Source organism: Acomys russatus, chromosome 7 (genome assembly GCF_903995435.1).
Source record: "Acomys russatus chromosome 7, mAcoRus1.1, whole genome shotgun sequence".
Classification (NCBI taxonomy): Eukaryota; Metazoa; Chordata; class Mammalia; order Rodentia; family Muridae; genus Acomys; species Acomys russatus.
The window spans coordinates 48,664,341-48,691,522 of record NC_067143.1 but is presented as its reverse complement, the minus strand read 5'-3'; the positions used below and the strand labels follow the sequence as shown (position 1 = coordinate 48,691,522).

The 27,182-nt window shown below is 47.6% G+C and overlaps 1 protein-coding gene across 1 annotated transcript in view; it reads right to left on the bottom strand.

Moving 5' to 3' along the window:
- Tenm4 (teneurin transmembrane protein 4) overlaps window positions 1-27,182 on the bottom strand; it is a 393,055-nt gene that overhangs the window by 256,332 nt on the left and 109,541 nt on the right. Inside the window, 1 exon segment of the mRNA XM_051148959.1 lies at window positions 9,555-9,764. Coding sequence (XP_051004916.1) covers window positions 9,555-9,764 — 210 coding nt within the window.

The window sequence follows — 27,182 nt, the reverse complement described above, 5'->3', positions numbered from 1 at the left end:
GCTCTTCTCCAAGCCAAACAAACCCTAGCACATAGCACACAGTATATAAAGCCCTAGGCACATAGTTTGTTCTTGATCATGATTTGCTCAATTGAATTGTGCCTGAAGGCTACACAAGCCACTTTCTGGGCACAGGGGACGCTGTCTTCAGAAACAGGTAAACACTGGACAGAGGGATGGAGGGATGGGCTATCACTGTAGGAGTGAGGCCTTGAGCCACCAAGATTGGGTGTGGGAGGCATCACTGTGGTTGAAGGGAAGGATGGGAGGGGGGCAGCAAGCCCGAGAGGATGCTCCTGTAACGGTTCAGAGCATGGATACACTAGGAAGCATTACGAGCAAACAGGTAGGAAGCATCTCAGCTTTTCATTTCTTTCCAGGGTGACAGCAGATAGGTGATCAAATGTCAGTTTAGATACAATAACCATTCACCCTGAAAAATACCTCCTACTTGTTTCTAATAAGTAGGAGAGGAGGCCAAGGGGAGAGCAGAGGGTATAGAGCACACTGACTATAGCCTGTTCTTCTTTTGAGACAGCTCTAGGCTGTTGTCCTTGGTCCCCTTTCACAGATGGCCACTGGGTGAAACAGGAGAGCGCCCTAGGTCACACAGGGAATGGGGAGTAGAAACTTGTTCTGCATAGGGTGTGTACCTCAGAGAACTTCCTCTGGGGCACTGAAAGAGAAGTTTCTGGAAGTATAAATAGACATACTACTATCATGAGCTGTTGCTACAGCTTTCCAGAGTTATTTAGAGAAACATGATCTACCAGGAGAGAGGGAAGGGGCATAAATGAATTACCAGCCAGTTTCCTTTCCTTTCAACTCCATAGGGAAGGCTGCTGGCCAGAAGGAAAAGGCATGATGATGCCACACCAGTGGGGACCAGGACCAGTGTAGAAACTATGGCTAGCAATTCAGCAATGGTGATGTTCTTAAGACCCACACTCTCTTTGCTTAGCTGCTGTCTTGGGCTCCCTTCTTCCATCCCAACCTGAAATCTTTGGAAGACACCAGGATGGGTGGTGGGTGGGTGGGTGGATGGTGGGCTGCCAGCTGAGGACTCCTGGGCAGAGTTATCAATTGCTGTGGCTCTTCTAAGCCTGGAGGGGATGGAATGACAGGATTTGCCTTCTTCCCAGGATGTCTGGACCCTTCTGTACTACAGAGGGGCGAGAAGAAAACCAACACTCACCCCGCATCTCTAATAGAGGAAACAGCTTGTTTTCTCATTTGCACAGCAATCTTGTGAAACAAATAAATCTGACAGAAGAAGAGCTAGGACAAGAAGAGGTTGAACAGATTCCACATGGCCACCAATCACAGCAGAGATCTATGCACACCCCCGCTCCAACCCATCTTTCCTTACCCTGGTTCCACATCATGCCATGTCTGGTTCTTCTTGCCTTGTAAAGCAAAGAGATTTTTATAAAAAGCTGTTGAATCTCAAACACCTACATAAATAATGGGAGTTCAGAGGAAGCCACATGGTTTCCTGGTCCACACTGGGAGCCATTAACCAGTAATGGGGGATCCAGCTGAGCTCAAAGCACCCAGCTCAGACCTGATGACAGGGGCAGAGGGCCAGAGACAGAGGGGGAGGGTGGGAACAGATGGCCTGCAAAGACCAAGCATAAGAGAGGGAAGAAGACTGGGTGCTTGGGAGCAGCCAGAGACATTTATTCTCAAGGTGGGAAGGCTGCGCGGGGTGGCACAAAAATGCCTAGACAGTGGTCTAGAAAAGGCTGCAGAGCTCTGCCCCTGTCTTCAGCGTCTGCTGAGAACAGCCACTAAGTATTTCTCCCATGGTGAGGGCTTCCTTCTTCATTCCTTTTCATGAACTGATGGAGGAAATCTCAGCTTGGTACCCAGTGCGTGTTTTAACAGTCAACACTTGCCAATGTCTCTGTTTAGCGGCGAGGCGAGGCAAGGCTCGGCTCCGCAGCCTTGAGCAGGCATGCCCCACCTGCTCCCATTGTGTTTATTTTGACAATTAGTTTCTATTTATGGCCAATCATACACTTGCCATATGGCAAGGGAACTGTGGCACCACTACACAAGTCCCTCTTAAAACAAGGAAATTCAGTTAAATTCAAAAAACAACTGGGGGAAAGGGACAGTTTTAAGAACACAAAAAAAGGTATCCATGAGTATGAGTCCACAGTGTGACAGGGACACAGAAACAAGCAAGGCCTGGAAAATGTTGATTGAGTCTGATTCTCTCACTGCCCAGACCTGAAAGACAAGACTCCTGCAGGGTGGCACAGAAACGTCAGGGACGGGCAGAGGGGTCACGCAGGTGTTGTCTTGATTTGCAGTCCCCTCACTAATGGAAGTCCATGCCAGCTTTGGGTCTGGGCAGCGCCATCAGCTGAGGTTTGTAACTGGGAAGCAAGCTTTGCCAATGGCAGTGTGTTTCAAGGGCTGGACTAACTGTCATACAAGTCAAATGGACCCAAAGCTGCTCTCCAGCAGCACACAGTGCTCGTCTGGTCCCAAGCTCAGCCATCCTTGAGGCTCTGGATCTAAGTGTGAAGCTGCATGGATCTGAGCAGGCTTTGGGGAAGAGGTCGGCCGAGGGTTAGTTATGCTGACTTCTTCACTCTTCCTGACCTCCTTCCCGGCTCCCCTTTCACAGCGTGGGCACCCAGCTGTCAGGAGATACTCTCAGATGTGGTCTGCCGGAAGTGAGGACTCTACAGGTCCAGCCACTGACCTATCAACTGGAGCCCAAGGCGGGCTCTTTCCAGATGGGAAAAAGTCAGAATACATGGCTGACATGCCTCCTCATGGAGCAGCCTCGGAGGCTTGCGATCCAAACAGGCCACGTGTTGAACTATTTTTGTACTGTTTAATACAACTGCATTTGGGGAAACGAGTGGAAAAGGAATGGCAGAGGCTGCATTCTAGTCACGTGAGTGACCAATTAGAGGCTGCACCCCCCCACCCCCCACCCCACTGCCCCAGTTCTCCCAGGACACTGGGCTATATTAATTCAAAGTGTGACTTGTTTATTTTGCAGGGTCAAGGAGAAGCCTTACCTCCTAGAAAGCCAAAGTGGCAATTAGATTATAGTCACCAGAGTTTGCCCGAGGTAACGCATGAAAAAGGGCTTTGTAAACTACATAAAATAGAAGTGACCCTGTTGAGGGTGTCCCTGCTGCCCCCAATTAGGGGGCATAATAGTTTGTTCCTGGTGGGGGGCATAGGTGAGCCCTGGTCTAGTTAAGGGGCCACCTGGCAGAGGACAAAGAACATAGGAGCTGAGGCCATACTGGACCCTGACTGTACCGAGGCCAGCCCTCTTTCTGGGACTGCGCATGGCCCTGTGGCCTGGCTCGGTTCGCTGCTTCTGGGGATGGTTGTGTGTCACAGGTAAGGGGTGCTAGTGGGAAGAAAGAAGTGCAGACATTAACTGATCTTATTTTTTAGTATAGTTGTGGCTTTTCAAGATTGAAGTGAGGAGCCAGGCACAGTCAAAGCTGGCCTCCCCAAACTCAGAACTGGGCCAAGAAATAAAAACAGAGGCAGGGCCGGACTGTGTTCTGAAGGCGCTGAGCATCCAAACTTCACCGTTTCCGGGAGAGGCAGCTTAGCCTGTAACATGCTCGCCCCACAAGCACGAAGACCTGAGCTTGGTTTCCAGTACCCTCACACAAAGCTCAGTGTTGTTGTGGACACTTAACAGTCACAGTGCCGGGGAGGCAGAGACAGGGGAACCCGTGGTGCTCAGTGACTAGCCAGAGACACGTAACTGGTGAATCCCAGGTCAAAGAAAGAAGAAAACATTGCTAAGGGTGACGCCCCAGGTTGTCTTTGACGAATGCCTGCACTGTACGTGCACACAAATGCCCACACACCTTAAACAACAACAGCAACCTTGAAGCTGAGAATGGATGTGGGCATGGGTAGCCATGCCTGTGATCCTAGCACTCGGGAGGCTGACGTTAGGGGGATCACAATTTCAAAGCCAACCTGAAAAACATAGTAAGGCCATGTCTCAGAAAACCAAAGCAAGCCAAACTAAACCACAACAGCCAGCCAGCCAACCAACCAACCAACCAACCAACCAGTCAATCTGGTTTGGTTGTCAAATCTGTCTTGAATTGATATGAGGCCTGGAGTTTGTCTGTCTGTCCGTCCGTCCGCCTGTCCGTCCGTCTGTCTGTCTGTCTGTCTGTCTCTCTCTCTCTCTCTCTCTCTTTCTCTCTCTCTCTCTCTCTCCATTTATTCCCACTAGTATAAGCTATCTGTATGCTTTACTGCTGAGATGGTGATGCTCTTGGTGATGGGAGGAGTTTCAGGATAAGTACAGAGTGTGTCCTCTCTGTGAAATGTGAAAACAATGGAATCTGCAAGGCATGTGGTTCCACGTGCTCATTTATTTCATAAGATCTTTCTGCTTATGGCAGTCTTCACCTTCATCTCTCTGAACAAAGTCCACCAACACTTAACATGTCATCGGGGATGAATGAAGGAAGGTTTCGATTTGTCTTCCTAGCAGGAGTAAGGCATGCGAATCGGCTTCCCCTCACAGCTTGTGTCACAGGATTTTTTTTTTTTTTTTAACCAACAAGTGTCTTTTGATGCAAGAAGAGTCGAAAGAAGCAGTGGACAAAACTGGCAAGAAAACTTTACACAGCCCAGCAGACTTTCGCCCTGGGAACGTGTCAAGCAGTCAGACCCAAGCCCTGGGACTGCCACGGGTTCCAAGAAATTCATAGCAATAGAAGAAAAACAACCTGGCTGGGCACGTCTCTCTGTCATTAGAAGCAGGCATCATTTTGCCTTCTGATCTCACAAGTTGACTTAAAAGGACCCAGCAGACTCTCCTGGGAACCCTGCATAGGTTCTAAATTAAGTTGGATTTTTTTTTTTTTTTTTAAGGAAAACACTTTTTGGAAGGACCTTGTATGCATAGCAGTGTTTCTCATTTAGAAAGAAAAATAAACACCCCTCTGCTAGATTGGAAGTCAAAGCAAAAATAATCCCAGCTGCCTAAGACCTAAGCAAGTCAATGAAAATGCCAAACAGTCTCGCTGCTGGCCAGTGAGGCCTTTCTACCACCAGGCAGGAAGGGCCTGGAGCCTGGGGGAAGCCAAGGACACACGGAGGGCATTGCTTTGGGGGATCTGCAACAAAATTTTATGTTGAAAATATCTGGTCTGATTCATCTATGAAGCTCTTAAAAGTTCCCATGAAAATATACCACAAAGATTCCATGGTCTGAGGCAGGCCTAGAGTTCAAATCTGAGCCTGTCACTTAGAGGCCCCACGAGGCAGAGGAGGGAAAGAGGCTCACCTCTCTGGGCTTCTGTTATTCCATGAGACTGAAACAGCTCACAGGGTAGCTAAGAGGAGTCAGTGACTCCCTAAGATAAAGGGGCTTCCCAGTGTTGGGTGCTTCATCAACGTTTGTGAGGTAAGTAACAGGAATCAAACAATCTGGAATTCTTTAAAAAGAAAAAAAATTCATCCCAGCTCCAGTGGGATTCCTACTGTCTTCAGTCTTGCTTTGGAGGCAGAAAGACCCGAATTTGGCATTAGAAATAAGACAGAAAGAGAGATTCTGGAGGCAAGTGTGCTTTGGTTTTGAGTCTTTGTCTTCCAGTGCACCTGTGATTAAGTCACTGCCCTCATCTCTGGGCCTCAGTTTCCCCCAAAGTGAGATGCAAATAAATTGAATCTCAAAGCTGATAACGCCTTTAAAGGAAATGTGTGCATACAGAAGGTGCTCATCAGATGCACAGTCTCTGACCCTCCCCTAGGCTTCGGGAAGCCCTCCACAGTCTTCCCAATGCTCTTTATCTCTTGACCCTGTTAAGCCCTACCTCCAAGCTCCCAAAGCCCCCTGGATTCAGAATTTAGATTAGCACAATGGATGAAACACTGTTGATTCTGGACGTTTCTATGGGGTTAGGACAGGCATCTACTTAAATCCTAAGCACTTCCTGATCTCCTGGACTGTGACCAGTTGATATTTTGGTGAAATCTTTTCCTATTCACACGGGTGACTTCTGGATGAGTGCCCTGGGGAGGATTAGGATTGTGTGATGACAGAAAGAGAGACTCCCTCCTCTTTTCTTTTCCGTGGGCACAATGAGCTGCCCGAGAAGCCCCACACTTCTCTCTGCACTTTACATGGGGGATTTCTGCAGGGCACCTCTGAGGCCTCACAGAGCCAGGCTCCAGCACTGGAGCGGACACAGCTGCTGGTAGTGAGTGACTCCGGGGAGTTGGGGGTGGGGGGGGGGTGGGGGAGACAGCTAGAAGGCAGCCTGGGCCCCGAGAAGGCTGGTTCCAGGAGGCCAGCTCCTCCCCCAACCCCTCTGGAAACCACTGGAAAGTGAGAAACCTCTGTGCTGTCACACTCCAGTAGCAGGAGCAGCAGCCCGTTGAATGAAGTCTGGGGCGAAGAGCTGTGAGCCTCCCTGCCTAGGGTGGCCTCAAGCCTCAGCTAGGTAGCAGAGGGTGGTATATGGAGCTAGGGACGTTTACTACCATCTCTGTCATTTTCTGATCCTGCCCAGGGTCTCTCAGGCTAGCAAAGTTCTCTGCCTCTGTCTTATATCCCCAGTACCCAGCTTTGTCACTTTAAAACTATTACAACCATAGCAGGGCTTCTTTACCTTACCATGGAGCAGCTGACTGAGAGGGGATAGGGACCTTGCCTAAGATGGCACATTGGGGACCTGGCTCACTCCCTGGGTCATTTATTCACGTATTAAGAGGACACTGCATATAGAGCATTTGTAAGGCCATTGCCCAAACTGCTGAAAGTGCTGCTGGAATACGGATTACATGAGAAAGTCACCTTTCACTTTTCTGGATCACCCTGGGTGTAAACAAGCATCCTTTCGTAACTAGCAAAATCAATAAAGATAATTTCATTTAAAATATATTCACCGCCCTCCTTAAAAATCAAATAAAGCCTTGCAGACATTTACTAGACCCGCTATGCAGGGACTGGCTTATTGTCACCTGCACCAGCAGGACATTGCCATGTTGGGCTTCAAGGCCAGGAAGACAATAGGTTGGGCACAGCAATGGGCTCTCAGGGAACCTACCCCCAGAACAGCAGCCAAATCTGGACCCAGACTCTCCCTTCCCACAAGGGACACATTTACTAATGATGCTTAGGGTGACATTCTCAGAGCAGAGGCCCCAGGGAAGGAATCCATAGTACTGTACGCCCCCGGGGAAGCAGGAACACCAAGGAGGAGAACTGAGCAAACAGCTGTAGGGCAAAGGCCTCCTGTGGTCCCTGCACATCAACAAAGTAACAGTGCCTCAGCCTGCCTCAGAGCATGTGACAAAGGTGCTGCTCTGGGTCAGTTATTAGCAAAGGGACGGATTAAGGACTTTCATCTCTTGTCTTCTTTTTTCCTGCAAGGCTTATATACTCCAGAAATGAATGAATAACATTATCGTTTATTTATCAATCTATCTTCTATATTTGTTCTGTATATGTGCATGATTACACACACACACACACACATAATTTTTCTTCCTCATTAGGCTCATGATGGTGACTGGCAGAGGCATGATCAGTACCACATGGCACTAATGAAATTAGAATACCTTAGAAACTGCTCCATCCCTGACAAGATGCCCTGAGGCGAAACAGTGATTTGCCAAGGACAAAGAGCCGGTGGACCACGGGAGCTGGGTCTCAGGCCTTTCACTCCTACTCCAGGGTTTCTTTCAGGATGCTCTGGATCAGAGGAAGCCCCAAAGATATGGGGCCCTGCGGTGGATGTATGCAGGGTCTGTGTGCACATGCTCTGATTAGCTCCTGGAGACACTCCAGTGGTGTTCACTGTGAAGCCTTTCACATCCTTCCAAGTCAATGCCTATTCTGTGCCCAGGGTTGTAGGTATAAAGGAGTGACAGCAGGCTCCCCAACTCCTACCCAGGACTCTATGTCCACGTCTGCCATCAGTCCAGAGCAGTCGTGGCATCAAAGTCTGCCCCACCTGACCAGCTTTTTCCCACCCAGCCAGCATCTCCGCAGGAAACAGTTTTAGTTCTCTCAGGCAGTGAGAAGACTTCCTCTCAGTCACCCTGTCACCCAGCATGCTAGGCTCCATCCCTCCTTATCACCTTTAGCTGTCCCCCTCTGTTTCTGAGAAGAGAGGGGGCCTCTGGTATTTCTCTCAGGCAGCTGAGTGCTTCGTGATGTGTGGAAAGCTTTCCCAGAGACACTCTGTATGCCCTCTACAGGGAAGTGGCAGCTGATGAGATGAGCACTACCATTTACTGAACCCCCACCCCAGACCCTATGATGCTGTTCACTGTGCCCTGAACACCACATTGCCTGCTTTCACATTTGAAGAAACTTGGGGGAGTCGATGAGACTTGTTCAAAGCCCCCAGGCCTACGGTTTTGATTGGGTGCAGAAGTGTCCACCAACCACCCTGCCTCATGTTTCTCTCCATCTCGGGCTCCTTTTTTTTCCGGAATATGGCTTAGAATGCAGTTTCATATAGGCACTCATAAGATTTACTTTACTGTAAATTATGTGTACCTCTGTGTATGGGTAGGTGCACGTGTGTACAGATGCCTGAGGAGGCTAGCAGCATTAGATTCCCTGGAGCTGGAGTAACAGGTGGTTGGGAGTCAGAACATCTGAAAGTGCAGCGTACACTACTAAGCCCGGACGATCTCTCTGGCCTATACAGGCATTCATAAGTGCTTGCCAAACCAATACGCACCCTCTCCTGGTGTTTGTAGAAAAAGCCTAATTTCTTTCCTTCCATTAGAATCGTGAAACTTTGGTGCCATTATTGTGACACCAAGTTCGCTCACACAGTCCCCTCCCCCTTAAGGGATCTAATCCTCTGAAGAAACATCTTTGAGAAGAAGAGCACTGGCTGCTCCTGGACAGATGGGCATCTTGGGCCAAGTGTGACAGCACAGGATCAGGGTGGGGCTCTTTTCGCCACATCCTTCACACCTCCTTTCCTTGAGGAAAGCGGAGGAAAGTGGAGAAAAGGAGCCGAACCATGGGCAGACTATGCAGAAACCCAGCCTTTCTGCCTGGGGCAAGAGTCAGTTCTGCAGCAGCCTGGAACTCCAAGGTAGAGAACTTTGTAAAAACAGCCTCCAGCTTCGGGCAGCATCTTTTCTCTAAGTTTTCTTATTGTTAATGAGGGGTACTGTTATACTCCTCTCTTGATAGCCTTGTGAGGAGGAGCTAACGAAGCAACAGGTGGCTGTGCCTGGCTTGGTCGCTTTTTGCACACAGCAGCAAGCCAATTGGTGCAACATGTCCCTCCACCCTCCAGTTTGGATCTTTGTCTCTGCCTGGTGTTTAGTCTCCTGAACCTCTGTCTCATGCACCTGCCACAGAACAAAGCCTCTCCATGGGGGCAGAGACAGGAGCCTGCTACCCCAAGCCCACGGAACCGCCCAGGTCCCTGCCTGCTCACAAGCCCCACCATGCACCAGGCCGCTCCGCCCCTGCAAGCTGCAAGCAGCCCAAACAGGCATAGCCTACCACAGAAGGAAAAGCAACAATCCATTAAAAGTTAGCAAAAGAGAGGAGCACTTACCGTTCGCCGCGACCCCCAGGCTGGCGGAGCCACTTTTAACTAAGAATGAATTAGGGACAAACTCTTCTTCAGAGTCTGAGTCCGGGGTTGGCTGGGCCACACCGTTGCCTAGCAACCGCCTCTGGCTCTCATTGGCCGGAGGGGAGGGGGGCGGGGAGGGGGACTGCTCAATAGGGGTTGATGAAGCAGATGAACAACGCAAGGGAGCACCTGCGGGCCACAAAGACAAACACAGACAAAAAAAAAAAAAATAATGAAAATCGATTTCGAGGCACACGGGGAAGGGGAAAACGAAATAAAACACGCATCAACGGAGGAGGGGGCTCTGAACGCTACGATCCACTGCACGTATGGCCTGGGCAGGGACTGTCCCTGTGCAGAGAAAGTTGCTGAGAGCTCCTTCTGAAGAGTAGGGAAGGCCCACAGAAGTGGGACCAGCAAAGACTACCTCAGAAACAGCAGGAGGGTCTTAGTTGTTTAGCCTTTCTTTGACAGAGGCCAGAAAACCAGGAGGTGTCTACTGCTGACTGAGCTTTTTTACAGAACAAGAGGCTGCCCTCTATGAGCTGCAGTGGCCTCTGGTAAAATGAGCAGCCTAGGCTGAGTAAAGGCTGAGCCCCTGCGACCCAGCCATTCTGCGATGTCACTGAACTGAGATGATGTTCTTATTAGTGAGATTTGAATCCAACTTGCCTGAAACAAGTCCTGGGCCTCATAAAAAGGTAGTGAGAGCTGGAAAAAATGACCTAAGGTTCTCCACCTATAGTGACTTAGAATTTCAGTGCACGAGTGTTTTAGTTTTCTGAGGATCGAACATTTTATGGCTCTTAAACTCTGACATTCTTTGCAAACGTCTTGAAATCAAGAGTTTTAGAAGTCTTACTCACTCCTCTATCCTCAGATCACAAGGTAATGCCAGGCTCAAGCAAAACACGGAAGAGATATTTGCCACATGTTATAATGTGACATACCAGGATGCTTATGTTCTGATAGTTATGACAATAACACCCTGCCACATTAGGACGCTGGCATTCTGTGAGGTCCAAGAGGCAGAGCCTCTGGCTGAATTTCTATGATATTGTGGAGCTAGTGTATAGTTCTAAAGTTACAGCTTCCCACGGTTCCATGAGCAAATTCCCAACTCTTCAGAAGGAGGAGGGGACAGCTTGGGGGGCATTTATAGTCTTGTCTGTGGAAGACCTTTCCACACATGCAGTACATCAGGTACAAAGGGGCACATAAGAACAAACACATACAAATATACAGTGCAACACAAGCATCACCCGCCAGCAAGGGTGGCTATTTTCCTCACACTTTGGCAGAATATATACAACACAATCATACGTGGCCATCTCTGCAAAGGGACTTAACCTCAGGAAGCCCAGCCCAACCCAGCTCAGATAGGTCATCGTAACATTAGGAGGATCCTAAGAGGCACAGAACTTCTGATTTCTGGGGGGACACATAACAGAAGGCCCCCCTCAGTTCACAGCCACCAAATCCAGCAGTGTTTTACAGATTCCACCACGTTAATTTGTCAACCCCTGAGCTTAGCTGCATAACAACGCTTCCTAGAATCGCTTCCCGTGGTGACCTTTGGCTGGTTCATTTCGGAGCTTCATCAAGGACAGTGGAAGTAGTGGGGAATCAATGACCAAGGTACATTCTTTGGGTGGTGTTTCATTCTGGGTCTTGGTTTCTTTTATCCAAAACCTTTGGACTATGGTTCAACTGTCCAACCAGTATTGCGGATTCACCACGCGAGCCTTCTTTGGCACACATAGCAGCCACCACCGTAGGGCTGAGCACACCTTTCTCTGAACCGGCCTTGCCTCTCCCCACCCCCCATCTGATGCCAGTGTTTTCTCTGTTATATTTCAAACATCTGCTAGTGTCTCCAACACTGAAATGTACAATACATCCTGTGGGCATGGTTCACACTTTGAGCGTGCTTCACAAGTTTAAGAGAATTGAGGTTTACATCACTGCCTACTATTTTATTAGTTATACAGTTTTGGTGGGGGGAAATGACTTCCATTTGCCCATTTGGAAGCTGTCTACTCCCTGTACACTCTGATTTTTATGCGGCTGCTGTGAGCACTATAGATGATCTGTGTGAGTCCCCAGTGTACAAGAGCACATAGGAGCCTAGGGTCAGCGCTCATCCAATGGTTTAGAAAATTGAACAAAGCCATCACATCAGGACCCCTGTTGGCCCCTCTACAGTCTCAGCTTTTGAACAACGTTTCTCTATCAGGCTGCATTTATTAAGTACATATGTAGCCATTTCCTCATCTTTTGTTTCTTCAATCTCCAACCAGAACCTCTGATGAACTGGGCCATAACATGTTGAGATGTTAGAATTTCACCAAAACCAAGAAGCAGACTATGTCATTTCAGAGTGCTTAGGGACAGCTCCTCCAGTAGACGTGTCAAGGTTCACCAGCGACACAGTTACAGATCTAAGTAAAGTATTCTACCTCAATCTTTAGGGCTCGTGTTCAAGCGCAATGCTGTGCATCCCTCATGGCTTCTCGCCTGCCTCTGCTCTCCCATCTTGGCCATTCCTTGGGTTCTGGGGTCTCTCTGAACACTTATCACTCACTGAGTTCCCTAATGAAGGGTCAGACCTCAGTAGGTTTGGGAAGTGCCTGTGAGGTATAGACATTGCTAGAATCATGCTTGCTCCCTTCTTCTCATTCATTGGCAGCCATTAACCTCCAGTTCTCTCTAGGGTAGAGGTGTCACAGAATAATTTCCCAATAGTCAAGAAAAAAATCATAGGAAATATTTGCTTTGTCAATTCACAGATTTCATGTTTCTCTGTAGCCTGTGTTTTATGATGCACATATCATAACAGCTGGAATGTGTGGATGGAAAGGCATGGCTATTAACCTTGGGCTTATTTATTTATTTTTACTAGAGCAGCAGATGTCTGAAAATGTACAGTAAACAGTGCTTCGCCCTACTGCCAGCCCGGAAGATGCGGGGCATAATGGGGAGACCCAACACTGAACAGCCTGTGGGAAGGTAGGGAAGAGGAGTGTGCACATGGGGCCTTAAGCGAGGCGCAGGTGGGACAAGCCAGTCAGAACGCCAGTCCTATGTAAGGGATGAAAGGCTGGGGTTCATTTCACTTAGGAAGTGAGAAAAATTCCAAGGAGCCATAGAAGGTTACAGTGGACAGAACACGGGGTGAGCACGCTTGGTAGAGGGCAGGGTACCCATATTTAAAGCCTCCTTCCACTGCTCTCAGCAATCTATCTACCTAGGCTCACGTCTTGTTGTCTTCAGAGACCTGCAGAGGCGTGCAGGATGCTCTTGCTCCCCAGGATTAGTCACATGTCTCTAAGTGTGTGAGCATGCCCAGGTCCTTGCTCCGCATCCATCTGGATGGCATCCCTGGAGTGCCGCGGAGGTGTCACCTCCAAGCCTTGCACCTGCTGTTCATTCTCCATGGAGCCTTTGTCCTCTTGCTAACCACCCACTTTGTCTTTGTGGTTCTATCCTATCCTCTGGGCCTAACCTCCTGAGACCTCTTGCAGGAAGGCCTCCCTGATGCTGCTGCCATCCTAGACTTCACCCCACCGAGGTGTTCCCCTGAACACCCTGGATCCTCTGTGTCGCAGCGCTCTTCTCTCTGGAGTGTTTTGTTGTTTGTGCCCTGCACTGGCCTGCATGGTCTCTCTGCTAACCTACTGCCTGGCTTAGTGTCTCCTCTAAAGAAAGCACTCATCAATATTTGCTAAAGTGAATGGGAGGAAGGACATTATCTTGATCTCGAGTAGCTTTAGGGGTTCAATGCTAGAAAAAGAAAATCAGACCTTAAGTGGAACGTCATGGATGCCGTCCGAGCAGGAAGGTGACAAGCCTAGGGTGTGGTCTGTAAGCTTACAGTATCTGCTCAGTCACCTAGATTTTCTTCCACGTTCACAGTTCAGTAGGATGTCATATGCCAAGATATCCCTGGGATTGTCTTTAGAGTGGGGCCGGATGCATGTTTACGTAGCCAATAAGGATATCTGATTCCTGGGGTTCAGGCATGCCCAGGGGAACCCAGAAGTATAGATGCTGCTACTGTGTTTATGGACAGATGAAATGGTACGTCTGGAATGAACTTTCCCACGGCCCATGCCAACAACCAAAGGGGCCATAGAAGGGTGGAAAGAGTCATGTCTTGGGTGGGGGGAGGGGGAGGGGAAGGGGAGAATGACTATTTTAAATTGAAAAACTCAGGCAGACAGAGAAGAAACATTTGAACTTTTAATATTAGTTAAACATTTGTTTCTATGCCAGTCAGTATTTGTGTGTGTATGAAGAACTTACTGTATTAATTAAACATCAGATTGCTCAATTTTTTTATTTTAAATTTTTGTTAATTCTTATACAGATATATATTGTATTTTGAGCATATTTCCCCAGTTCCGCCCTACTCTCATTTACCCCCTAGACAATATCACTTCTACTTTCATTGGATGTATACATATATGACACGTACAGTTTTGGGGACAGGGTCCCAGTGAATCCAGATTTGGATTGGAATAGGTAAGGGTTAGGCCAAGAGGGAGGGAGAGCAGACACCTGCGAGGTTGGGGTAGAAGATGAGGCAGACATGGCAGAGCTCTTGCTGGAGACCAGCAACGTGTAGATGCCTTAGAGACAGAGTCATTCCCACGTTAAAGCTTAAGCAATATAGGGTTAGAGCAGTAAAGTCACTTGTCTGTGACCATAGGACCCATTAGAGAACCCATAGCTTCAAGGTTCTTATCACTGAATCTTGAGAGTAAAATTGATGAACCCTAATTTGGATTCCCCAGGAGGCTCTGGGGAAAGCACAGGCTCAGGGAAAGGGACAAAAAGAAAGCAGAAAGACCATGGCCTTCCCATCGGTCAAATCCAGGATCAAAGCCAAATTTTACCAGCCAGGTGACATTGTGTGTCATGTCCCATAGTCTCTGTCTTCTCGTTTGAAAACCAGAGCAGCCATAGTGAATACAGTGCTGCTGGGAGTTAATGGCTGGTGGCTCACTGAATGCCTAGCAATCTGTTGGCTCTCAACAGATTGAGTAAAAGCTCAACCAATATTGCCCTCTCTGCTGTCTCTCCAAGTGGAGAATGGGAGAAGCAGGTTTTGGAAAGGGACAGTGGCAGTTCTGCAAGTGCCTGCCAATGAGACTGTTACAAATTTGTATTATCTAGTAACGTAACAAAAGAAAAGGAAAGTGTTTGAGAGATAGCTGTGATATGTGAAGAGATCTCAGCTCAGAGAATCCTGACATCTAAACCATGTGTTTGAATTGATGGTAGTTTTGTTTTGTTTTGTTTTTTAGCATTTTAAATCCAATGTATGTGCCCTTGTGATGTCATAGCACTTGGGTGGCTGAGGTAGTATTGCTGAGTGCAAGGCCACCCTGTCTCAACCACCACAAGCAATAACAAAGCAAAAACAAACATCATCATCATCAACAACAAAAAGAACAAAAGAAAAAGAACCCTGACCTACCTATAACTATAGTGCGCCAGTTCTTGAAGGAAACCTTTTAGCATTCTGGATTCTAAGAATTACTCTGAGGTAGACTAAAACTGTGTGGCATTAGCTGATGGACAAGTTTATTTCCCTCAAAGAAGGACCATTAACAAGATGACCCCTCCCTCAACACTTCGTTTAGCATTCCTGAGAAATCCATTTGACTGCCCAAAGGAAATTGTATTGATCAGCGTTTAACCCCATCTAGGCAATGGTAGAGAAATTTTTTGGCATGTGCACAATGTTGAAAAGTGTGAGCCCCTATCTGGACAGTTTTGGTTGCGGCCTGTGGGGGGGGGGGCGGCAATCCTGGCAAACTCCCTGGGTCATGAGAAGAGTTTCCTAGTAACCTTTGACCTAGAAGCCCTAAAACATAGAAGACTTCACTCAAAAAATGACACCTGAAATACACATACAGAACACGACAGAGACTGTGTTGCCTCTTCTCCCTCTTCTCTTCTGGCACCACTTGAATCCCTCTGCCTAGGCTGAGTACCTCCCTCTCTTCCTATGAACAGACGTCAGTCATCCAGCTGCCCACAGAACTAGTAGGAAGGAGCACTGACAAGACCTAAGAGGCTGGGGCTAGGATGACAGGGAGCTCTACTGCAGCAGCACCAGGTCCTGCATCCCATGCTAGTGAACTGTGTCCATGTCTCCTGCTTGAGCGGGCTTCTCTCCAAGCAGGGACCATGTACTGCCCATCTCCTCTGAGCTGGGGTCCAGCCCAGAGTCTCACATCAGCAACAAGTTGCAAAACTTGTTCCCTTGGTTTTTCCGCACTGATTCTACCTCATTCCTTTTCAAATGACTGAATATATGCGAATCTAGTGACCATCCGGTCTGGCTTGTGGCAGGGGTTGGAGGTAGGCGGCCCCAATTTGAACTTGCTGTTCTGCACTGATCAATAGTGTCACTCTATTATCATTAAGGGCCTTATTTGGATAAGGTATTATGTGGTCATGCTGTTGTAAGGCAATGGAGTATATATAGACTGAGTTCTGCATCAGAGGCTGTGCCCATGGAGCAGGAGGCAACTGCTCTGTGCAGTGTCAACAGAGCATCTCATATCCTGGCATTCCCCTCACATTTCACTTGAACTAAAAACCCCTAAGCTTCTTTCCTGGTCCAAGATTCCAAAAGATAGAAGCAAGAGCAGTCCACACTTCCTGGTGTTGTTCAGAAGATTAAAGGAGGCAAGGAAAAAGGTGCAGGACAGAAATGATCTCAGTCACAATAGGAAATGAGATTCTTCCAGCACAGGCAAGGCTCCTAAGACCCTTATAGAAGGCACGAGTTTGGATAAATGTATTAGAAACAAAGGTTAACTAAAAGTGAAAAAAAAAAATCTCTTTACAATGTCTTCACTGTGTGAACAATTTTAAATTAGAATATGGTTTTACGTCTTTAATCTACTGTACAGTGATGTTCTGGGGAGAAAGCTCAGTGTGTAGAGGTCCTTGCTGTCCAGCCTGACAACCTGCATTTAACCACCAGAGCTCGCATGATGGAAGGGGGAAAGACCTCCTGGGAACTGTCATTTGATCTCCACATGCAAGCACTGGCAGATGTGCACTGCCAAATAAATAACAAATAAAGACATAACAAATTGTGCAATGAGCATATATAGTTCTTTTCATACTTTTAAGCTGCTGTTTTAAAACTTCAGGGGAAAATGGAATAATAAGCATGAAAATATAAACTGAAACTAGTAATATAGCTAGGTATAAACTAATTTTTAACTAAGCAATCCTACTTCTAGAAGCTTACATAAAAATGACTTTTGCAAGATACTTAAGGGGGGCTGGAAAGATGGTTCAGAGGTTAGGAGCGCCACTTGCTCTTCCAAAGGTCCTGAGTTCAATTCCCAGCAACCACATGGTGGCTCACAACCATCTATAATGTGATCTGATGTGCTCTTCTAGTGTGCAGAAGTACATGGAGGCAGAGCTCTATGTAAAATAATAAATAAATAAATCTTTTTTAAAAAGAAAAAGAACTTGTGTTGTTTCAAAATGAAAAAAAGAAAAAAATTAAAAAAAGAGAAAGATACTCAAGGATGTTCTTAGCATATAACAGTAAAACTTTAAATAAGTTTCTAAAAAAGGTTAAGCATCTTTAATTTTAAAAGCAAGTGTATAGCTTTATAAAGTAAGGCACAGAAATTCAATGCCAGGATAGACAGAGAGAGCCTGTAAGCAGCAATCAGAAAAACAGGATGGAAACTGCATGAAGGCTCTTTTAACTCTTAAACACACACACACACACACACACACACACACACACACACACACACACACACACACACAGAGAGAGAGAGAGAGAGAGAGAGAGAGAGAGAGAGAGAGAGAGCAAAAATGTTTATATCAGTTACGTTCAGACAATAGAATTATGAAGTTTAATTTTATATTTCCTTCCTTCCTTCCTTCCTTCTTTCCTTCCTTCCTTCCTTCCTTCCTTCCTTCCTCTTTCCTAACCCCCTATTCCCTCTCTCCCTCTTCTCTTCTCCTCTTTTTGTGTGGTTTCTGTGAGACAGGTCTCGCTCCATAGCCCACACTTGCCTGGGACTCACTATGCGACACACACTGGCTTCAAACTCAAACTCCTGTCATTTTTCCTGCTTTAGCCTTGCTTGGGATGACAGGCATGAGCCACCGTGCTTGGTTTCTTCATTGCCCATTCTTTTCAAAGAACAAATTCAATGATGAGATTTGAAAACAAACAAACAATAAACAACAAAAGTTATTTTAAAGGGACAGAAATCCAACTCAGGAGATAGTTCTCGCCCTGAAGCCCTGCTGGGAGGAACCAGGTAAGAACAACACCCTGCAAGTCCCAAGCTCAGGCTGAGCAGTGCAACCTAGGAAATCTGTGGGTCTCAGGCCTCTGCCCCCACAGCATTTGTTTTCAGAAGCAAGCCCTGGTCATCTGTCTCTGTGACTTACGCTGGGAAAATGGTCTTTGGAGACAGGTCACAGTAAATTACTCAGGCTTAAGGCATTTGATCTCCTCTCCTCCTCACGTTTCCCAGAGAGGTTTTTCTTTTCTTTCTTTCTCTCCCCCCCGCCCCCCCCCATGAGCTTGCCCAAGGAGTCGTTTCCTCCTCCACACTGAGAAGATAGCCCTGGGGTCCACCGATCTCCACGTAGGGATGGACAATCTGTCAGTTAGTACCCTGTGTGGCACAGCAATCTCTGATGAAGGCATTCATTTATTTTACATGATCTATGTTTTATTCAGCAAATAATTCACATGCCATACAAGCCACCCATTTCAAGCACACCACTCAGTGGCATTGAACATAGTCACAGAGCGGTGGGACCATTACTAGAATCCATCTTAGAATGTTTGCATTACCCACAAGGAAGTGCCATAGCCATCTCCGGATTCCTCCAGAGTCTGTTGCTTGGGGCGATCACAGATCTGTTCTCCGTCCTCATGGTTTTGTGTAGTCTGAGTTTTTCAATGATGTTAAATCATATATTCTGGGCTCCTTAGTGACTGGCTTCTTTCACCGAACATGTCTTTAAAATGTACTCACATTTCCGTGTGTTGCCAGATAGCACTGCATTGGCTGGGTAAGTGACATTTGATCATTCACATATAAACCTTACTTGTTTCCCTTCTTGGCTACTATAGTTGGCTGCTAACATCCTTCACATGAGGTTTTGCACAAGGACTATGTTTTCACTTCCTTTGGATAAGCTAGATTGGGTACTGTTCTAGTTGGCTTTGTCAAATTGGCACAGCCTCGGCAGCAGAATCTCTTGAGAGTGTCACCTGAGAAATCTCTCAGATCAGATAAACCTGTAGGCATGTTGGGGGGAGGCTGTATTGATTGTTAATTAGTATAGAAGGGACCAGCCCACTGTGGGTGGTGTCATCCCTTGGGCAGGTGGGCCTGGCCTATGTAAGAAAGCTAGCATAGCATGAACTTGAACGTAGGCCTCGAGCATCATTTCTCCATGGTTTCTGCTGGACTTCACTGGCTCTTGAGTTCCCTGCTTAGAGGCAATGCTTTGGGATAACAAACAGGCATGGCTTCCCTCCATAGACTGAACCCATCGGTTAAAATAAGCCCTTTCCTCCAAAAGTTGTTTTTGTCGCAGTAATTTATCGCAGCAACAGGAAGGAAATTAGAACATATGGCAACTCCATGTTTCACCTTTTAAGGAAGTGTCAGGTAACTTTCCGAGGTGGCTGCATCATGCTACGTTCCCACTAACAGCCTACTGTTCTGGATCGTTGCCAACACTTGTTATTACCCACCTTTCTGACTGCAGCTATTAGGTGGGGCTGATTTGCATCTCCCCTACAGTGAAACTGACGGGCTTTCAATGTGCTTACTGGCCACTTGAGCGTCTTCTTTGGAGAAATTTCTCATTGGTTTCTTCTTGGCTCCTTTGTACCTTATTTTTAAGTGGACTTACTTGCTTTTCTCTTTAAATTTATTTTTATTCTCCATAAAACTCAGTTGCAACCCTGACGTCTTCCTCAAACAAGTTTGTTGATGTTTCTCCCTCTCTCTCTCCCTTTTCAGACCCTCCTCTCCTCCTTCCCCTCTTCCTTTCTCTCCCTTTCCCCTCCCCCTCTCCCTCCCTCTCTTACTCTCCCTTATGTTTCATAGCCAACCACATCCACACCCCAAGGCAGTTCTGTGGAGGGTCTTAACTGGGATTGTAGACAAAGCAAAAAGCAGCCCTCACCCTGGAGTGACCCAGACCTCGAGAATGCAAGAGACAGAAATGCATCACAGGACCAGGAGAGGCAGGAGTACAGAGGAAGGGAAAAATGGTGAGGGAGGCACTGACAGCCCAGTGATGGCAGTGGCTCTAAGGCCCAAGCCCCAGCCATAGCCTCAGGCTTCTTGCAGGCTTTTGCGGCCTTTGCTAGAGGGGTATATGAAGCCTTATCTAGGTCTCTGGAGGCTAGAACTGAGCTAAGGCAGAAGGCCACTTTCCGTGGAATGTGAGAGAAAAGGAAGATGCGAGGCCATCTGCCTTATCTCTCTTTGTCAAAATTTGCTGGCAAATGGGACCAAAGAGCCACTGAAATTGATGGCACTCCACTGTCAGGGAGGCTTGGACAGCCTAACTCCTGCACTGTGATGTGATTAAGAAAGTGCTTCCCAAACAGCTGCTCAGAATAATTTCTTACTTCCTGGGGCTGTAGCTCCAGATATTTGCCTTCTCCCACTCAATTTACACAGCTGCAGCATTCGAGTCCTCATAACCGGGGGAAGAGCATGACCTGACTGCCAGGCCTGCTTGCTAGAGGCTACTCAGATGCAGGGAGATCTCAGATACTGAGGGAAGTGGCAAGAGATGCGGACCACCGGCAAAGAGCCAGTTGCTGGGGGATAGGGTGCTTACAGACAGTAATTGAGCACCTACTATGTGACCAGCTCTGTGGAAACCGTTTTATATGAATCATTACCTTCAATCCACATACCCCACTGAAAAATGTCAGGCTCTCTTCAGCTGACAGATGTAGAATGGGCTCCTCAAGCAGGGTGCTCAAGGTTACTCAGCTGATGGGTGTCAGGCTGGGCTGTGGACCATACTCTGATGCACCCTAAGTCCACACTCTTCGGCTAGGTTGGCCAGCAAGCTCCAAGGACCTGCCTGTCTCCACCTCTTCAATGCTGGGATTATAAGCATGCCCTGCTATGTGCAGCAGTGGGCTCTTAAATGTGTGCCCTGGAAGCTCAAACTTAGGTCCCCATGCTTACAAGTCAAGGACTTTATTGACCGAGCATCTCCCTGGCCCCTTTCATCCATCTTTTATTAGGCAACAGAAGAGATAAAAAAATATGCAAAATCACGCCGCTTTCTTACACTTGTGAACTGGACAGATGCGCTGTCAGAAGTTCGCTGCAGAATCATGCTCTGTGCTCTTGGGGTTCTTAGAAAGGAAGCTAGGGATGAACGTAGCCAGCGAATTGGGGTGAAAACCAACCAGGAAACAGAGAGCATATAAAAATAAAGACACTGCTATAGACTTAATCAGCCGCACTGTTTTCTAAATCACTATGATATTTCAATCAAAGGTTTTAAAAAAAAAGTAGCAGAGTGCCATGCTTGGTGAAGGCTAGCATTCAGTGAGAGGCATGTCTTTGAGTGGCTTTTTCCTGCTAAATGGACTAATTTGAAACAGCTTGCCCTGGGTGCGCTCACCAGGCCACAGCCTCTCGCTCCCACTAGACGCCCGTAGCGATTCTTGCAATGTGAAGGGAAGGAACAGAACAAACATGATAAGAGCCAAGAGCTCCATAAATTCCACTCCTGTCGCTCCAGATCATTTTGGAAAATGAAGAGAAACATTTAGGGCCAGAGTGGACAAGGCAGCGAAATGACTGCCTCCTCTTGTCTCCCAGTGACTCTGTCTCATCCAGGCTAGCGCTGTCCTCAGAGGGACGTTCTCAGAAAGGATCCCTGAGCAGGTGGTAAGAAGAAATGAGATTAAAAAAAAAAACAAACAACAACAACAACAAAAATCCAGACTTGCTTTTTACTCTAAACTGCACCGTGTATAGAAAGGAGCTTTTGTGTGAGAAGGACATTTACCATTCGCTTCCAGTGCACTGGGTAACTCTCCTGGGCACTTCAGGTTTGCTTCGCCAGACAGCCTTAACGAGAGCCATTAGTCCCTCCTCAGCAAATACTATTCAAATCTGAAAATCAAGGTGTTGGCAGGACCAGAGCATCCTTCCTCACTGCTGTGACAGAACATCTGACGAAGGCAACTTAAGAAAGGGAGGGTTTACTTTGATTCATAGGGTTTGTTTGTTTGCTTTTTGTTTTCTCAAGACAGGGTTCCTCTGTGTAGCCTTGGCTGTCCTGGGCTCACTTTGTAGATCTGGCTGGCTTTGAACTTAGGGCGATCTGGCCCTGCCTCCCTGAGAGCTGGGATTAAAGGCGTGCGCCACCGTACACAGTTACTGATTCACAGTTTGAAGAGTCAGTCATGACAGGAACGTGATGGCGGCAGGGACATGAGGTGGCTGGTCACACGGTACCCAGGAAGGAAGCAGGGATGCGGGTGTGGGTACTCAGCTTAGTTTATCCTTTTGATCAGCCCAGTGCAAGGACCCATGCTGCTCACCTTTAGGGTGCGTCTTCTAACTACAATAACTCAATTTACAGATTTTGTCACGGACACACCCAGAGATTTGTCTCCAGGATGGTCCCAGATCCTCTCGAGGTGACTGTCAACAGTAACCTCCACAGCCAGCCTCCAAAGCATGTAGGGGCTCCCGCCCGGCATTAGGCTAAGCATTTGGTGTTCCTTGATTCACAGCAACATGGCTAGAGCATCTCACTTTGCTGTCTGTCAGAGGATGATGCTCTTCCTATGTGTCTCTGTCTTCACATGGCATCTGGCTACAAGACAACTGGTCCTATTGAATTAGGGTCCCACCCTCTCCAGGATGACCTCCTCTCAGCCAACTGTAGTTACAGTGGCCTGACTTTTGGATAGTCACTTGCTCAGCCACTGGAGGCTAGGATTTCATTCTTTCTAGTTTTGTGAAAATGTGGGGTGATGGAGACCTCAATTTAACCCCCTGGTGATGCTTTTAATATAGAACCCTCTTTGGTGGAAAGGAAGGTTGAGGGACAGATTTATAGTGATAAATCATAAATCAAATCTAGATCTTCCCACAATGCCCAACAGGTGTCTTCCATAATTTCCTGCCTTGCTAATAGGGGGTTTGCTCAGCTGTGGCCACTCACATGTAAAGGCTTTCCACGTACACCTCTGTGAGATAAGTGTTATCCCTGTCTTACTGCTGAAGAGACTAAGCTCCAGGACATTAGAAAAGACTGTGCACTCTCGTTTCTTCTATGGTCTCACTAAGAGATCAATGGCACCAGAAATGGACCATGAATTCAACCCAGTTGAAGTGATCCTCAAGGCTTTCTGCCCATCTTAACATTGTAAACATGATTGGGGGGGCGGTAAGGGTTTAAATACTTATGATTCCTTTAACCAAGAAAGGTTCCTCTGGAGATAGACGAGTTTATAGTTTGTTTTGGAAGCTGAGGGCACAGGGCAGACCACTGCAGACATTCTGGTCACATCTTACTTCCTGGGTATCAGAGCCATAGCCTGACTAGCAAAGCTGTGTCTTGCTTTCTGGAGGGCAGGGCACAGGGAGATGCTGTTACACATCATCTTCTTGCTGCCTCTTGGGCAGATCCTAAAGAACGGTGTTCCTTGACCACTTGCAAGGACTACATAGGCCTTGGCTTTTATGTGGCTCGGGAAATGAGGGGAGAAAAGGGGCCTCTGCAGGGTAGGAAGTGCATTTAGGATGATCCTTTGTGCTAAAAGCAAAGAATCTGGTGACTGGAGAGGCAGGGCTGTGCATATAGAACGGTTCTGTGTGAACTGCCTTAAGTCCTTGGGCAAGCCAGAGAATGCAAGTACCAGCTACAGGAGATGCTTAAGTCTCTTTCTGAAGAATTCTTCTACACACGAGTCATGCCCAGACTGTTCCTCAGAGTTCCACAACTGCTTTAACCAACACTCTAGTGGACCTGTGAACTTAGCTTGGGATCTTACCTGTCTTTGCGAAGTCAAGCTCATGCAGAATAGGTCAATTTCCTATAATGCTTTGAGGCTGCACAGCCCAGAGCTGGCCCTTAACTCATGGAGGACTCAGTGTCTATGGAGTCTGATGTTTTTTGCAGAAGCCTAGTGGTGAGCTCTGAGGGGTCAGGCTAAGGATGCAGGGGGACACAGATTTGTTCTGAGTGAGCATGTGTATGCTGCATGTGTACAAGGTGGCTTTGTCAATGTCCCAGGCAGAAAGAGGTGTATATGCTGAGTCCCAAAGGTAGGAAAGAGCACACTACTGTTAAGGAGAAATGGGAAGAGGTGAGTGTGTCTGGAGAAGAGGTAGGAAGGGGCCCACAGATGAGTGGAGAGAGAGCTGGGATCTAGGAAAGCTTTCTGTACAATCTTGCCTGCCTTTCCTTCTTTGCCTGTAGACCCAACGGCAGCATGAGAATCGAGTCACCAAAGGTCCCTGAAGCTGCAAATGAACACGTGACAAGGCTACCGTCTGAGCTCTCCCAATGCCCCAGTAATAAAGCTGGCAAGATTGATTCCCACTATTCCGCGAGCCCCGAGCCTGTCTCTTCGAGTTCTTCTTTATTACCCCCATTTAGCAGATGAGAAGAAGGAGGTTCAGGAAGGTTAAGTGACTACATTCTGAAAGTCTATGATTTTCTGAAGGAAGCCGCCCTCAGGCGTTCTGCCTGAATAACCGAATCCTTTGCTCTCAGGAGGAATTTTATGCAGCGGAGGGGAAAAAAAATGACTCGTTAATCACAACAATGATCACAGTGGCTACTATCGATCTCATACTTTCTCCTTAGCAGATGCTCTATCACACTGTGTGGAAGACACATATCCAGTTTTTAAGCCCCACAACAATCTGACGAGGCAGTTATTTATACTATTCTCACTTCAGGAGATGAGGAGGCTCCTGTTTACAGTGCTCAATCAGCCCGGGCAAGGGCGTGTGGCCAGCCCGGCAGAGAAAAGACCAGAGGTGACTCCAAACGACTGAGGACCTGGTGCCGGAGCAGCCAGTCACTCCTCTCTGAAGCTTACAAATAGAAGGGCTTTTATAGACAAACTGTATGGGGGTGTACACAAGTAGGAAACGCGGTCTGGAGCAGCCTCGCCTTGCAGCCAGAGCACGAAGCCTGAGGTTACCTGGTTGGTTTAAATCTGTTTCCCAGAGCTTCAGCCACAGAACTGGGGCAGTGTCAGTACCTGCCTCACAGGCTTGTACAGGACTCAAGTGTGGACCCAAAAGCATTCGTGGCCACTTGTTTCCTGTTCTGCACCCGGCATTATACTTGATGCGCCTTTATCCCTGATTCTCACAGGAACCAGGGAAGTGAATTTTGTGTTCCTATTTGGCAAAGAAATACATTTAGAAAGATGGTGTGTGCACAAAGCTATGAAACACGGGAACTGCACAAAACTGGACTGGAGTCCATGATGGTCTGATTCTCAAGCCCACGTTGTTTCCCACAGTGACGTCTTTATGCATGCAGTGTTACAGAGAGCGCCGTCAGCCATTACGGTGAAGTTCTCCGCATGTTATTTGTGTGTATGGCCCGGTGTGCATATGTGTGTGTATGCTCATGTGAGGATGTGTGTTTATGTACAGGTGTTGGGTATGTGTGTTTGTGTGTGAATGTGTGTGTATGTGTGTGTGCATGTAGGTGTGTGCATGTGCGGGTGTGGTGAGGGGGGACAAAGCATGACAAGCAAAGGAGCAGAGGCAGAAGAAGCACGAAGAGTGCAGTCAGGCATCAGCTATTGTTCTATAATAGAAATGTAATTATTTCATAAGGACAGCAACAACTCATCCCTGATACAGGAAACCCTTTCACACCATTATCTCATTGCATCCCATAATGGCCCTGCAGGTGGGGGAGGACAGCTAATCACATTGTGTTTTGCTTGTGGCGGCCTTTCTTGGTTGCCTACCAATACCCATTTGCCCTCGCTAAGAGCATCTTGGCTCTGTTTGGCAGGCCAGGTCTCTGTTACTTGTCTCTGTTGCTTTATTTTGGCTGGCTAATTACAGTGTGGCCATTCGCCTCTTGAGAGTATGAACGTGGGTCAGTTGACATAAGGAGAAGCTTGGGGTCCTCCAGATGTGTTGAGCTGTCTGCATATAATGCTCAGGACTGCAGTAGCAGAGGCCAAGAAGCTTCCCTGAGCTTTGATAAACCGTGCCTGGAGATGCTTTGCCTTAGAACACTTTGCTAGGTGAAATAATGAAGGACTGAGTTATAATAATGGTTACAAGTGAGCTGAGCTTGGCTTTTGTATGATTTCCCACCTTTCTTTGGAAAGTTGGGAAGATTAATCTCCACTATCATTTTGGCTGGATTTGCAACCACCTAGGAGGCACACCTCCGGGTGGACCTCTGAGGATGTCTTTAGAGGGGTCTCACTGAGAAAGCACCCACCCTGATGTGGGTGGCACCATCCCATGTGCTGGGGTCCAAGACTGAACACAAGCAGAGATAGGAGAGAGCCAGCTGCAGACTAGCGCTCATCTTTCTGATTTCTGACTGTGAAGACAGTGTGTCCAGCCATCTTACAGTCACACCACTGTGCACACCATGGACTCTAGTCTCTGAGACCATGAGTCAAAAATAAAACCCAAAGCTGGGCGTGGTGGCACGCACCTTTAATCCCAGCACCCAGAAGGCAGAGGCAGGTGGATCGCTGTGAGTTTGATGCCAGCCCGGTCTACAAACTGAGTGAGTGTAGGACAGCCAAGGCTCTACAGAGAAAACTTGTCTTGGAAAAACAAAACAAAACAAAACTCCCTCCAGCCCCTTTCCTTAAATTGATTCTGTTAGGTGTATCATCATAGTAACAAGGAAACTAACACAGCATTCCTAAAAGTCTACTCCCACTACTTCAGCTTTTCATAATTATTTTCGAGTCACAGCCTATGCTAAGTGCAGCTCTGGGGTTCTGCATTTCCTGGTTAGTATTTCATGCCAGGCACGAGGAACTTGTGGTGGTGAATGAATCCTTTGCTTTCTTGGTACTTCTAGCAGGGACTCTTGGATGCCTCGTCTAAGACCTTGGATTCCTGTAAGAACCAGTGGCAGGGAGTAATCCTATTAGGGGTAAAGCCATGGTCAGAAGTCTCGTACCTTGGGCTTCTTCTTCCTGCTGGCCAGCTTCTGTAATGGCAAAAGGGTGATATGCAGCTATAAACCTTGACTTCCTCTCAGAGGGTCTCGGTGTCGTCATGTCTCAGGCGGTCAAGCAGGGCCCTCTTCTCAGTGCTCCTCAACACCCCCATAGAGCCTGCAGCTTGAAGGCTGCCCGTACTCGCTGGGGAACATCTCGCTGTCAGTTTTCCACTCAGCCACCCAGCCAGGCCTGAGCTTGTGTATTTCCTAAAGAAGGGCTTGTCCAAAGCGCAACAGATAACTCCCTGTGTCAGAAGTGATTTCCTGAGGTCCAGCTGAGCCATCCCAGGTGTGGGAGTGCCCATCGGTGCTAATGCCGGCTGCGGCCGCCACCACTGCTTTCTGAACAGTTGTCAT